The 14345-nt window shown below is 37.2% G+C and overlaps 1 protein-coding gene across 1 annotated transcript in view; it reads right to left on the bottom strand.

Annotated features, from left to right (window-relative positions):
- CHIC1 (cysteine rich hydrophobic domain 1) overlaps nt 1-14345 on the bottom strand; it is a 64698-nt gene that overhangs the window by 35493 nt on the left and 14860 nt on the right. Inside the window, exon 2 of the mRNA XM_041741386.1 lies at nt 12793-12847. Within this exon, the coding sequence (XP_041597320.1) occupies nt 12793-12847 (55 nt within the window). The remainder of the gene's footprint in view (nt 1-12792; nt 12848-14345) is intronic.

The following is a 14345-nucleotide window of genomic DNA, read 5'->3' as shown; positions in this document are numbered from 1 at the left end:
ATGATGCTATAAACATTGAGGTGCATATGCCTCTTTAGTATTCTTTGGGTAAATATCCAGTAGTATATTGCTGGAACATAAAGTAGTTCTATTTTTAAGTTTTTTGAGGAACCTCTATACTGTTTTCCATAGCAGCTGCATGAGTTTGCCTTCCCCACAGTACATGAGTGTTCCTTTTCCTCCACATCCTTTTTATGCTAGGACCATACTGTTTTGGTTGCTATGGCTTTGAAGTATAATTTGAAGTCGGAATTGTGATGCCTACAGCTTTGCTTTTCTTTTTCAAGATTGCTTTGGTTATTCTGGGTCTTTTGTGGTTCCAGACAAATTTTAAGATTGTTGGTACTAGCTGTGTGAAAAATGCTGTTGCAGATGGCATTAAGCCTGTAGACTGCTTTGGGTAACATGGACATTTGAACAATATTTGTTTTTACAATCCATGAGCATGGAATGTCTTTCCATTTCTTTGTGTTGTTTTAAATTTCTTTCATCAGTGTTTTATATCTTTTAGCGTTCAGTTCTTTCACCTCTTTGGTTAGGTTTATTCTTAGGTGTCTTTATTATTTTGGATGGGATTACAAATGGGATTGTTTTCTTAATTTCTCTTTCTGTTACTTCATTCTTAGTGTATAGAAATGCAACTTATTTCTGTACACTGATTTTGTTTCCTGTGACTTTACTAAATTTGTTTATCAGTTGTAGTAATTTTTTTGGTGGAGCCTTTAGGAATTTCTACATATAGTATCATGTCATCTGCAAATAGTTAAACTTTTACTTCTTCCTTGCTGATCTGAATGCATTTTATTTCTTTTTGTTGTTTGATTGCTGTGACTAGGACTTACAGTACTATGTTGAATACAAGTGGTGAGGGTGGGCATCCTTGTCTTGTTTTCATTTTTTCCTCATTAATGATGTTAGCCGTGGGTTTTTCATCGGTGGCCTTTATTATGACGAGGTATGTTCCCTCGAAACTTATTTTGTTGAGGGTTACTATCATGAATGTGTATTTGTTCCAATGTGTCATTCAAAGCCATTGTTTCCTTGTTGAAGTTCTGTTTAGACAATCTGTCCACTGATGTAAGCTGGGTGTTAAAGTCCCTTACTATTATTGTATTATTATGGATTAGTTCCTTTATGTTTGTTACTGTTTTATGAATTTGCACGCTCCTACATTGGGTGCATACATATTTATAGTTTCTATATCTTCTTGTTGGATTATCCCATTTATTATTGTATAGTTTCCTCGTCTCTTGTTACAGTCTTTGTTTTAAAATCTATTTTGTCTGATATAAATGTTGCTACTCTGGCTTTCTTTTGACATCCATCTATATGGTAAATGTTTCTCCATTCTCTAACTTTCAATCTGTAGGTGTCCTTAGGTCTAAAATGGGCCTTTTATTTTTTGGTATATTTTTTTATTGGACTTCGATTTGCCAACATATAGCATAACACCCAGTGCTTATCCCATCAAGTGCCCCCCTCAGTGCCTGCCACCCAGTCACCCATCCCCCTGCCCGCCTCCAGCTTCCACTACCCCCTGATCGTTTCCTGGAGTTAGGTGTCTCTCATGTCCTGTCACCCTCGCTGATATTTCCCACTCATTTTCTCTCCTTTCCCCTTTATTCCCCTTCACTATTTTTTATATTCCCCCAATGAATGAGACCATATAATGTTTGTCCTTCTCCGATTGACTTACTTCCTCAGCATAATACGCTCCAATTCCATCCATGTTGAAACAAATGGTGGGTATTTGTTGTTTCTAATGGATGAGTAATATTCCATTGTATATATAGACCACATCTCTGTCCATCAGGAATATTGATCTATAATTCTTTTTGGTGGGGTCTTTGGTTTTGGAAATTAAGGTGATGCTGGCCTCATAGAACGAGTTTGGAAGTATTCTGTCCCTTTCTACCTTTCAGAACAGCTTTAGTAGAATAGGTATGGTTTCTTCTTTAAACGTTTGATAGAATTCCCGAGAAGCCACCTGGCCCTGGATTTTTGTGTCTTGGGAGGTTTTGAATGACTGCTTCAATTTCCTCCCTGGTTATCGGCCTGTTCAGGTTTTCTATTTCTTCCTGTTCCAGATTTAGTAGTTTGTGGTTTTCCAGAAATGCGTCCATTTCTTCTAGATTGCCTAATTTATTGGTGTATAGCTGCTCATAATATGTTTGAAAAATTGTTTGTATTTCCTTGGTATTGGTGGTGATCTCTCCTTTTCCATTCATAATTTTAATTCTTAGAGTCTTTTCTCTTTTGTTTTTAATAAGGCAGACTAATGGTTTATCTATCTTATTAATTCTTTCAAAGAACCAACTCCTGGTTTTGTTGATCTGTTCCACAGTTCTTCTGGTCTCTATTTCATTTAGTTCTGCTTGAATCTTTATTAACTCTCTTCTGCTGGGTGTAGGTTTTATTTGCTGTTCTTTCTCCAGTTCCTTTAGGTGCAAAGTTAGCTTGTGTATTTGACTTTTTTTCCAATTTTTTGAGGGATGCTTGTATTGTGATGTACTTCCCCCTTAGGACTGCTTTTGTTGTATCCCAAAGATTTTGAATGGTTGGATCTTCATTCTCATTAGTTTAGTTTCCATGAATCTTTTTAATTCTTTTCTAATTTCCTGGTTGGCCCATTCAACTTTTAGCAGGATGCTCTTTAACTCCAACGTGTTTTTTTCCCAAATTTCTTCTTGTGATTGAGTTCAAGCGTCAAAGCATTATGGTCTGAAAATATGCAGGGGACAATCCAAATCTTTTGCTTGAGTGCTGATTTATGACCAGGTATGTGGTCTATTCTGGAGAGAGTTCCATGTGCACTTGAGAAGAATGTGTATTCAGTTGTGTTTGGATGTAAAGTTCTGTAAACATCTGTGAAATCCATTGTGAAATCCATCTGGTCCACTGTATCATTTAAAGCTCTTGTTTCTTTGGAAATGTTGTGCTTAAAAGATCTGTCATTTGCAGAAAACGCCATGTTGAAGTCTCCCAGTATTAGTGTATTATTATCTAAGTATGTCTTTCCTTTGGTTATTAATTGATTGATATAATTGGCAGCTCCCACATTAGGGGCATAAATATTCATGATTGTTAGGTCCTCTTGTTGGATAGATCCTTTAAGTATGATATAGTGTTCCTCTTCATCTCTTACTACAGTCTTTGGGATAAACTTTAATTTATCTGAGATAAGGACTGCTACCCCCAGCTTTCTTTTGAGGACCATTTGAATGGTAAATGGTTCTCCACCATTTCATTTTCAGGCTGGAGGTGTCCTTAGGTCTAAAATGAATCTCTTGTAGATAGCAAATAGATGGGTCTTTCTTTTTTATCCAGTGCAATACCCTGCGTCTTTTGATGGGATCATTAAGCCCATTCACATTCAGAGTTACTATTGAAATATATGAATTTAGTGTCATCATAATACCTATTCAGTCCCTGTTTTGTGGAACATTTCTTTGGGCTTCCTCTTTCTTTTACTGAGTCCCCTTTAATATTTCTTGCAGAGTTGGTTTGGGGGTCACATATTCCTTCAGTTTCTGCCTATCTTGGAAGCTCTTTATCTCTCCTTCTATTCTGAATGAGAGCCTTGCTGGATAAAGTATTCTTGGCTGCAGATTCTTCTCATTTAGGACCCTGAATATATCCTGCCAGCCCTTTCAGGCCTGCCAGGTCTCTGTGGAGAGGTCTCCTCTTAATATAATAGTTTTCCCCAAATAAGTTATGGATCTCGTCTCTTCCTGCTTTAAGGATTTTCTATCTTTGGAATTTGCAAGTTTCACTATTAACTGTCAAGGTGTTGAACGGTTTTTATTGATTTTAGGGGGACCTCTGTATCTCCTGGATCTGAATGCCTGTTTCCCTCCCCAAATTAGGGAAGTTCTCAGCTATGATTTGTTCACATATGCTTTCTGGTCCTCTGTTCTTCTCGGCCCCTCTGGAACCCCAATTAAATGTAGATTTTTCCTTCTGAAGCTGTCATTTATTTCCCTTCACCTTTCCTCATGGTCTTTTGTTTTTCTCTTTTTTCCTCAGCTTCCTTCCTTGTCGTCAACTTCTCTTGTATTTCACTCACTCTTTCTTCTACCTCATTAACCCTCGTCATTAGGACCTCCAGTTTGGATTGCATCTCATTTAGAAGATGGCGGAGGAGTAGGGTCTCCAGGTCACCTGGTCCTCAGCAAATTACCTAGAAAACCATCCAATCATCCTGAAAACCTACGAATTCGCCCTGAGATTGCATCTCATTTAATTGATTTTTAATTTCGGCCTGATTAGATCTAAATTCTGCAGTCATGAAGTCTCTTGAATCCTGTATGCTTTTTTCTAGCCACCAGTAGCTTTATAATTGTGCTTCTGAATTGGCTTTCTGACATTGAATTGTATTCCAAATTCTGTAACTGTGGCAGAGAGTACTGTTTCTCATTCTTTCTTTTGTGGTGAGTTCTTCTTTCTAGTCATTTTGCTCAGGGCAGAGTGGCTAAATACGAGTTGTACTGGAAAAAGGAAGAAAAAATAAAGGAGGGCTATCCTCTGGTTCTATATACTGCAAATCCCTTGACTTCCCCTGGAGCTTTCCATTGCTGCTTGGTCAAGAACTTGCTCTTCCCCTGTCCTTCCAGTTGGTCTTCTGGGGGAGGGGCCTCACGTGCTGATTCTCAGGTGTGTGCACCTGGGGGAGCTGCCCCACCCCCTGCCAGGTGCACGGCTCAGTGGGAGCTGTTTATCCTGTTAGGTCCCTGTTCCCTCTTGGCCCCACTCCATCCCAGACACAGGGTAACACCAGGAAGAAAAACACTGGCGGCAGCCAGCTCTCCAGCTCTGGAGTCAGCTCCCGCAGTAACTACCACATTCTCCCAGTCCACACTAGCCTGGATGCTCCGGGGGCAAGGGGTGCTGATCTGCACAGCTTGGGGGTGCCTGGAGGCAGGAGAATCCTTGCTTTCCTGTGCCCTCCCCGCCTCTGCCTGTCCCGGGGGGAGCACAGGATCCTGGCCTGTGTCCACTGGGCATCCTGGGATCTGTGGTCTGTGCTGCTGGAATTGTGCTCCCGGGGCCAGGGCTCCCAAAGGCAGCAGGACATAGCCGCCTGAGCTTCTTCCGAAGCCCCGCCAGGCGCACGTTCCAGCCTTTTACCGAGATCGGCCCACAGTCTGTGGCACGCTCTCCCCCGGGCACACTTCCTCTGTTAGTGACTCTGGGAGACTGGAGGTTCCACTGTCCCTTCTGCAGTTCTGCCTGAGTTCCCGGCTAAGTGCCTTTCTGTCCGGGAAGAATCGGGTGTGGATTTTTATAGTTCCCTGTTTCTCTGGGAGTGGGCTTTCCTGTCCCAGAAGGCTTTCGCTTCCCTGCCTTAGATCGGCTCCTTGCAGTGGCCCCTCCCCTACTTGATTCTTTTTAATTTTTTTCTGCCTTCCTACCATGTTAGAAGTGAAAACTCTTCTCTCTGTAGCATTCCACCTGTTCTCTCTTTAAATCTCAGGTGAAATTCATAGGTTTTCAGGATGATTTGAAAGTTATCTAGGTAACTTGGTGGGGACAGGTGACTTAGGGACCCTACTGCTCTGTCATCTTGCCCTGCCCCCTTATATGGGCCTCTCGTAGAGAGCAAATAGGTCTTTTTTCTTTTTTTAAAAGATTTTATTTATTTATTCATGAGAAACACAGACAGAGAGAGGCAGAGACACAGTCAGAGGGAGAAGCAGGCTCCATGCAGGGAGCCTGATGTGGGACTCCATCTTAGGTCTCCAGGTTCATGTCCTCCCCGGGCCATAGGCGGCGCTAAACTGCTGAGCCACCCAGGCTGCCTGGCCCTTTTTTTTTTTTAACCCATTGTGTCATCCTATGTCTTCTGTTTGCAGCATTTAGTCCATTTACATTCAACGTAATTATTGATACATACATGCTTATTGCCATTTTGTTACTTGTTTTGTGGTTGATTCTGAAGATTTTCTCTGATCCTTTCTTGTTTTTTTTCATGCTTTGTTTATTTTCTTTAGTGATACATTTGGATTTCTTTCTCTTTATTCTTCGCATATCTATTAGTGGTTTTTGAGATATGGTTACTGTTAAGTTTGTATGTAACCTCTTCTGCATATAGCAATCTATACTGTTGATGGTCATTTAAGTTTGAACACATTCTTTTCTCTTCCTCCCCACTTTTAAGGTATATGTTATTTTATTTTATATCCTTTTATGTGAGTTCCTTGACATGTTGCAGGAAAATTCATTTTTATTGCTTTTGTGTTTCCTACCTCTATACTGTCACTTTTGGTTTCTCTACTCAAAGAGTCCCTTTAATATTTCTTACAGAGCTGATTTAGTGGTCATGAACTCCTTTAGTTTTTGCTTGTCTGGAAAACTCTTTCTCTCCCCCTGTATTCTGAATGATAGCCTAGATGGATACAGTATTGTTGGCTGCAGATTCTCATTCAGCACTTTGAATATATCATGCTATTTCTTCTGGCTTGCAAAGTTTCTGTGGAGAGATCTGCAGGTACCTTTATGGGTTTTCCTTTGTAATTTAATGACGACTTATTTTGTCTTACTGCTTTTAAAATTTTTTCTTTATCACAATATTTTGCAAATTTAATTACAAAGTGTCTGTGGGTTGGTCTGCTTTTGTTGATTATGTTGGGTGTTCTCTGTGCCTCCTGGATCTGGATATCTCCTTCTTTCCCCAGATGAGGGAAACTTTCAGCTCTTATTTCCTCAAATAAACTTTCTGCTTTTCTCTTCTTGTTTTTCTGGGATTCCTATAATATGGATGCTGTTACATTTGATGTAGTCACTGAATTCCCTCAGTTTATTCTCATTTTGCATAATTCTTTTCTCCTTTATTCAGCTTGATTAATTTTCATTACTTTGTCTTCTAGGTCACTAATTCATTTCTCTGCTTCTTCTATCTTTTGTTCATTCCATTAAGTGTGTTTCTCATTTCATTTATATTGTGCCCTTTATCTCTATGTTAATCTTTACCTCTGTGTTAAGGGTCTCACTCATGTCCTCCACTTTTTTCTCAAGCCCAGTGAGTATCCTTATGACCACTGTTCTCTATCAGGCATGTTACTTACATCTGTTTGTCCTAGGTCTCTGGTTATGGCCTTGTCCTGTTTTTTCATTTCAGATAAATTTCTCTGTCTCCTCATTTTGTCTGCCTCTCTGTGTCTCCCTGTGTTAAGAAAGTCAGTTGTTTCTTCTGTTCTTGAAAGTAGTGATTTTATGAAGAAGAGGTCCTGGAGTGCCCTGGAGTGCAGTGTCCCCTGTTTACCAGAACCTGGCCTTCAGTAGAGTATCCTATGTGTGTTGTTATGCCCTGCTGTTTCATCTGATTCAGTTTTCCTTTTAGTGCATCTGCGCTGACTCTTTCCCTGTTGTGGCTGTGCTTACTCTCTGTGGGATCCAGCAGTCCAGCTCTGGGAGGCTGTGTCTACTGGGGAACTTGGGAGCAGAGGGACAGTGTTAGCAAAATTTGTGCTGGATCACTAGTCCTATGCTGGATCCCCCGAAGCACTGTGGCAGCTGTGGGCTTCAACCAGGGTGGCCAAGGGCACAAGGCTGGGTATGATGTGCAATGGTGGCTGAGGGTGTTTGGTTGGGCACAGTGCAGGAGGACTGCTAGGGGAGCACAACTGAGTGCAGTGTGCAAAGGCACCTAAGGGCACCTGGCTGGGCAGGTGTTCAATGGCACCTGGAGGCAATGGAAAGTGTTCAGAGAGGTACATATGTGGACATGGCCCATGATGGTCAATCAGCTACATTTTGCACGCAAATTCAATGCTCTTCAGTTCTTCAATTCTTTAGAGGAGTTTAAAAGAGATGTCCTTAAAAAAAAAAAAAGGTGCCAGGTTGCAATAAAGATTTACCTCTCAGACAGTGATATTCAACTTTTTTCCTAGTCAATTACTTGGCAACCAAATAGAAATTAAAATAAGGAAAATATATTTATATATTTAGCTCTAATTTGTAATATAACATTACTATTGATTCTTTTTAAATTGTGTCCAGAAACACACACATTTTTAAAATATGGTAAATTTTTATATAAACTCACATAAATCATAAAATTACTGAATCTGTGCACTCACAAATTTAAGTGCTTATAATTAAAATTTAAATTTTTATTTAAAAAGTAAAATTTTTACATAGAATATTTATTTGGAAGTGTATAAGCACAGATAAATAAAAGAGGGAGGCTAAAGCCAGAAATGAATCAGTCTAAAAAGTAAAAACTTGTTTTTTGTTAAAATATTATTAATAAAATATATACCAAGGTATGTAAAATTTGCTATAATTTTTTTCTTTTATTACATGCTTCTGGAAATAACCAACGGTTTTACAGAATGTGGCAATTTTCCTTCTTTTCTGCTAATACTTTCCACCTTTAACACATAATCATGTCAATTAGTACTCTATTACCGTGGGAAAACTAAAAACTGCAATACTGAAGTTACTAAAAATGGGAATTCAAGTTTTTTGAAGTCATAAGATAAACATATTTGAAGGAAAACTTCTAGAACTTCAAACAATAAAGTAAAATCTGCATTTTGCCTTTTTTAAAAGGAGGCCGGGATTGTCTTTGGGAAAAAAAATCAGTATTTGAATAACAGTAAAAGTTATAAAACAGATGATGAGGGCATTAGAAATGAGAAGTGGTTAATTCCTAATTTCAAACATTGTGAAAAAAATGTTTAGTTAACTGTGGAATCAGAGTTTTACTCATTTACTTCCACATAACTCAGTATCTTTAGTAATGAAAGCTGAATGGGAGCCTTTTACCTTCTAGTTGAATGGCAGGTTGTAAATAAAAATTTAATTACTTTTGACTTTCTTGGAAAGAAAGAAGCAAGCCACATCATAAAGGTAGGGGAAAGGGTCATAATATTTTATAGCAGGATACAAGAGACTCTGCAGACAGAAGAAAATATAAGCAAAACCCAGCAAGACTGTTTGCCTCTTCCAATCATGAGGAACACAGCCCTATCAATCACCTGTCATATTGGATCACAATAGTAATGGTCGATTTTATGGCTTAGGGTTCCTCCAACACTGCACACCCATCTCCTCATAATACCATTTAATTGTTTCAAGCTGAGGGTTGGAAGCTTTTATTTCTTCTAAAGTTCTGTGGTTCTTTCATTTTCTGTTCACCATAATCTGTGTGTATGCACCTGATTGATATATCCTATCATGATAGGAAGACTTATCTTTAGTGAAACAATCTTTACTGCACTTGATATAAAAGGTTAACTTTTTATTTGTATTAGAAACATCAACACATAAGAAGCACAAGATTAATACTGAGCCACAGTTTGTCAAAATGGCTTTTTACATTTTCAGAATTAACTCTGTGGAATTCTGTTTAGTTAGGCATAAAAGCTATTTAGAATCCCATTCATGCCAGAAGACTGATTTTGTAAAAGGTAGATATATTTTTCTATTTTAGATACTGCATTTATTCATTTTTAAATATTTTACACAAAGGTTGCTAAGTTTGGAATTCAGACCTTCCTTTTTTTCCTGGTTAATGTAATTCTTCTTGCCCATTCCCCCAGTTATCAGAGAAGCATTTTGATAATTCATAGTAACCTATACAAATACAACAGTGTGTAATAGACAAAAACTGTTTCATTAAAGAGAAAAATGAATAAAACTAATGTTATCACCATGTGACTTAAAAGTCAAACTTTCAGAATTCCTTTTAGTGTTGTTTTCATCACTAAAAACTAAACTAAGATAATATCATAGCGTCATTTGTGCCTCATTTAATATATGAGAATTCTCATCCACTTTAAATAATGCACACTAGAATAAATATCCAATCATTGATATGTACTACAGAAATGGTCACCTGAAAAGAAAGGATATCTTTAAGAACATCTCACATTCAGATCACTTAGGTCTTGTAAATGCAAACCAAAAGCAGCTTAATATTCTTATTCTAGTTCTAAAAAAAATTGTATTATCTTTTGCAGTGGTGGAGTTTTGAGTTTTAGAAGGCTTGTAAAGAAATGAAGAAGTATGAAGGAATATTCTGAATATTTCTTGGGCATATAAAACTGGCCAATTTCAAAGATGGATAAATTTTGTGCTTGGGAACTGATTTTCTTTTTTTTTTTAATATTTTGTTTATTTATGAGAGATAGAGAGAGAAAGAGAGAGAGTCAGAGACATAGGCAGAGGGAGAAGCAGGCTGCATGCAGGGAGCCCGATGTGGGACTCGATCCCAGATCCCAGGGTCATGACCTGAGCCAAAGGCAGAAGCTTAACCACTGAGCCACCCAGGGATCCTGGGAACAGTTTTTCTTTTTGATTATTCATTTTCTAGAATTCTATGGGCTTGTAATTCAAACTTTTTTAAAAAAGATTTTATTTATTTATTCATGAGAGACAGAGAGAGGGAGCAGCAGAGACACAGGCAGAGGGAGAAGCAGGCTCCATGCAAGGAACCTGATGTGGGATTCGATCCCAGGACTCTAGGGTCATGCCCTGAGCTGAAGGAGATGCTCAACTGCTGAGCCACTCAGGCATCCCATGAAATTCAAACTTTTAAAAAACAAACCAGTATTAAAACTGAATGTAACTGCCCAGACAACACATGCAGCTGTACCAGGGAAACATATTTTCTATTGGAGATGTTTTAATTCACATTTTCTTTAATTTAATATTGAATTTGTCACCTTTCCACCAACACATTATTCTTCAAGAGATTTTTCCACAGCTATTTTTTTCTGTTGGAGAAAACATTTATGATTAATTCATATAAAACAAATCTAAGTTTGAACTGCTGCTTCACTTGGCAAATTATTCTAAATAATCAGGATAGGAAGGTAGAACATTGTAGAGAGTGAGGCCAAAACCTCTTTATGAGGGCTCTTTGTATCCTAAAAAGGTAAATGGACATATATTTTCTGTTAACGTAGCCAAGGAGTATTTACCCTTGCTTATTATATGGAATGATTTAACATTATACTTTAGGAGAGAGAGAAAAGGTCAACAGTTAAAAGGGTAAATTACTGATGGGACCAGTGAATAAACTGTTTCTCAGATAAACAATGTAAAAGAAGCAAAAACAGCTAAAAATTGAAAACTTGTAAGAAAAAAATTAGAGAAATAATCAGGATGAAACTGAAATATACTGGTGAAAAGTGGTCAATAGCAACCACAAATTTATACTGGGAAGCTAATAAGTGCCTGACAATATATTAGTTTTATACATGCTCTTTCATTTAACACTTACAAGAAGTGAGGTACTGTTATCTTCATCTCTATTTTTCACTTAAGAATTGAGGCTTGCTCAGGCCACAAAGCCAGTTAGTGATAGACCTTGTATATCCAACCCAGAACTGATTTCAAAGTTTAACTACTCTATAGTGTCTCTTGCTTGCTCCCATTTTTCAGATGGTAAAGGAAGCAAATAAAGTATAAAATACCTTTCATGATTAAATCAAATAGAATTTCTTATAATTTTAATGATAATTCTCGTGAAAAGAAATAGCTCTGCTATCTTTCTCTCCCCATCCACCTCTGAATAAGGCTGGGGAGAAGATTGGGATTAGGCCAAAAGTGAAAAGCAAGCAGCTGGAAAATATATCATGACCAAAAAGTGTCAATATTAGATGTATTTTATCCCATTCTCAGAGTTTGGAATGAGAGGACAAATTAAATTAAGGTTTGAATTGGTAACATAGTGACATGGTTGAAAAATCAAAACATTACTAAAAGATACTCCAAAAATGGTGTCATCCTTACCCTTGCCTCCATCTATCTCATTCCCCTTCTCCCATCAAGGTAACCACTTTTATTTAGTTCCATGTATAGCCTTCTACAACTTCTTTACACAATTATTAATGTGCTTATTTCTCCCCTTTATTACACATACCAGAGACACTGATTTGCACCTTGCATTTCTTACTAACATTATGAGAAAAATTAACAATAAGTTGCATAAAAGCCCTTTAGGGAATGGAATAATTTTAAAATACAACCAAAATCCATTCTGACAAGCAGCATTATTCTAGTACTAAAATTGAACAGAACAATATTAAATTACAGGCTTCAAAATACAAAAAGTTAATTTCTTTTAACTCCAAAATATCATTTCAGCTATTAACCATTTGGAAATTAGTATTTTGTAATATAATGGCTTTTCTCTTTCTTCTATATTTCCTCAAGTAACAAACACATGTAAATAACTTTTTGTCTTAGTCAAAGTATTTTCCTTTGGGCTTAGAAGTTAGCATTACTGTTATAAGAGGATTTTCCAAACAGTTTCAAATCCTAGGAAGTCTGGTAACATTGAACCTCAAGTTTGAAGATACTACTGAATGTAGAGGAACCAGGGAATAGAAAAGTAGCGAGTCCAATTCTAGAAACTCAAGCTATGTAAAAGGCAGACCAACTCCTAACTAAACATTTGATTCTTTTGACTTCTATTGCAGGACACTTTAAAAATAATAGAGTGATACAAAGTCAAACAATGATAACTTTTGTTAACTCTAAAAACATTGGGATTACTGACCCAAATGAAAACAATTACAGCTACTAGTGCTTAGAATAAAGGCAACACTGGAAAATCTGAACAGATAAGCAAATAGTGGTTGGCATTCATGGACAGTGAATAAGATAACTGGTCATGGTGACATAGTCATGGTGACAGCTTTCAGTCACTGACACAGCCTCCAAGTACCCTGGTCTCTTATTACCAACATTACCAGGGAGCCAAAGCATTTGTCCTAACACGGAAAAAGCTATAAAACAATGCTTTTAGAATTGAAAAGCACAAAGTAAATTCTCACTTACCTTCCCTGTTAGAACTGAGGGAAATTCAGTATCAAACTTGTTGCTCAAGCCAAACCTTAAAAACAAAGAACAAAATATATACTACCCAGCATATTTAACTCTTTACTTCTCTCCCTTTTTAAATAACAAAGCTATGCATTTTTCTTTTGATATGGTGATTTAAAAACATGTCCTAAAAATAATTTTATGTTTTTTTTACAGAAAACAAAATCTTTGACTATTAATCTGAATTAACAGTCAAAGAAACTTATGATGCAAATGTTAAAGTAGGATTCTAACTGCTATCCACGAATGATGTGGGATTAAATAATCACAAATCAGAGCTGGAAATAAGACTTTTGACTGAAATGTTTCTGTTAAAACCCATTTTTGTTGATAACTATAGATCTGACTGATTGGTAGTATATACGACTGGATGACACTATTGTTTCTACTTTAATGTATATATGAAAATTTTTCTAATAAAACTAATTTAAACTTTGGAACTGTAGCTGGAACACTTATCACCAGTTAGTATTCAGATACTCAAAGGTGGTCTTTACAAATGGCTTTCACTCAACTTGTTTCAAGAAAACAGGTCTCAGCCTTGAAAGCTCTGACTCAAGTAAGCTCATTGCCATGTGTTTTCAGAACTCAAGATTAATTTCATAAGCCTTCAATTCACCTACTTGTTGGTTTCAGTAGTGATAGTAAAGGCCATTTCCTGCATCTTAGATGATATATCACAGTGACTATAATTTTATAGTATAGTGTAGTATTGTATAGTGGTTGACAGGTGGTGAGCAAAAATGAAGAAAATAGGATTATTTATTGAGAACTCCTGGTGATGTAGGCAGTAATAGTAACAGTTACCAGTAACTATCCACTTACTATGGGTTAGACGCTGTGCTAGATGAATATATTACTTCTAAAGTTTGCAATCCTGCAAGAATGATAGTCAACCCATCTTACATATAAGAAACCTAATACTCAGAAATTTTTTTCAAAAAGTAATTATGAAGAAAGAGAAATTAAGGAATCAATCCCACTTACAATTGCACCCAAAAGCATAAGATTCCTAGGAATAAACCTAACCAAAGAGGTAAAGGATGTATACCCTAAAAACTACAGAACACTTCTGAAAGAAATTGAGGAAGACACAAAGAGATGGAAAAATATTCCATGCTCATCAATTGGAAGAATCAATATTGTGAAAATGTCTATGCTACCCAGGGCAATTTATACATTCACTGCAATCCCTCTCAAAATACCATGGACTTCCTTCAGAGAGTTAGAACAAATCCTCTTAAGATTTGTGTGGAATCAGAAAAGACCCCCAATAGCCAGGGGAAGATTGAAAAAGAAAACCAGAGCCGTGAGCATCACAATGCCAGATTTCAGGTTGTACTACAAACCTGAATTGAGACAGTGTGGTACTGGCATAAAAACGGACACATAGATCAATGGAACAGAATAAAGAACCCAGAAATGGACCCTCAACTCTATTGTCAACTAATATTTGACAAAGCAGGGAAGGCTATCCACTGGAAAAAGGACAGTCTCTTCAATAATTG

Source organism: Vulpes lagopus, chromosome X (assembly GCF_018345385.1).
Source record: "Vulpes lagopus strain Blue_001 chromosome X, ASM1834538v1, whole genome shotgun sequence".
In the NCBI taxonomy this organism is placed as follows: Eukaryota; Metazoa; Chordata; class Mammalia; order Carnivora; family Canidae; genus Vulpes; species Vulpes lagopus.
This window is presented reverse-complemented; position numbering and strand designations above follow the sequence as displayed.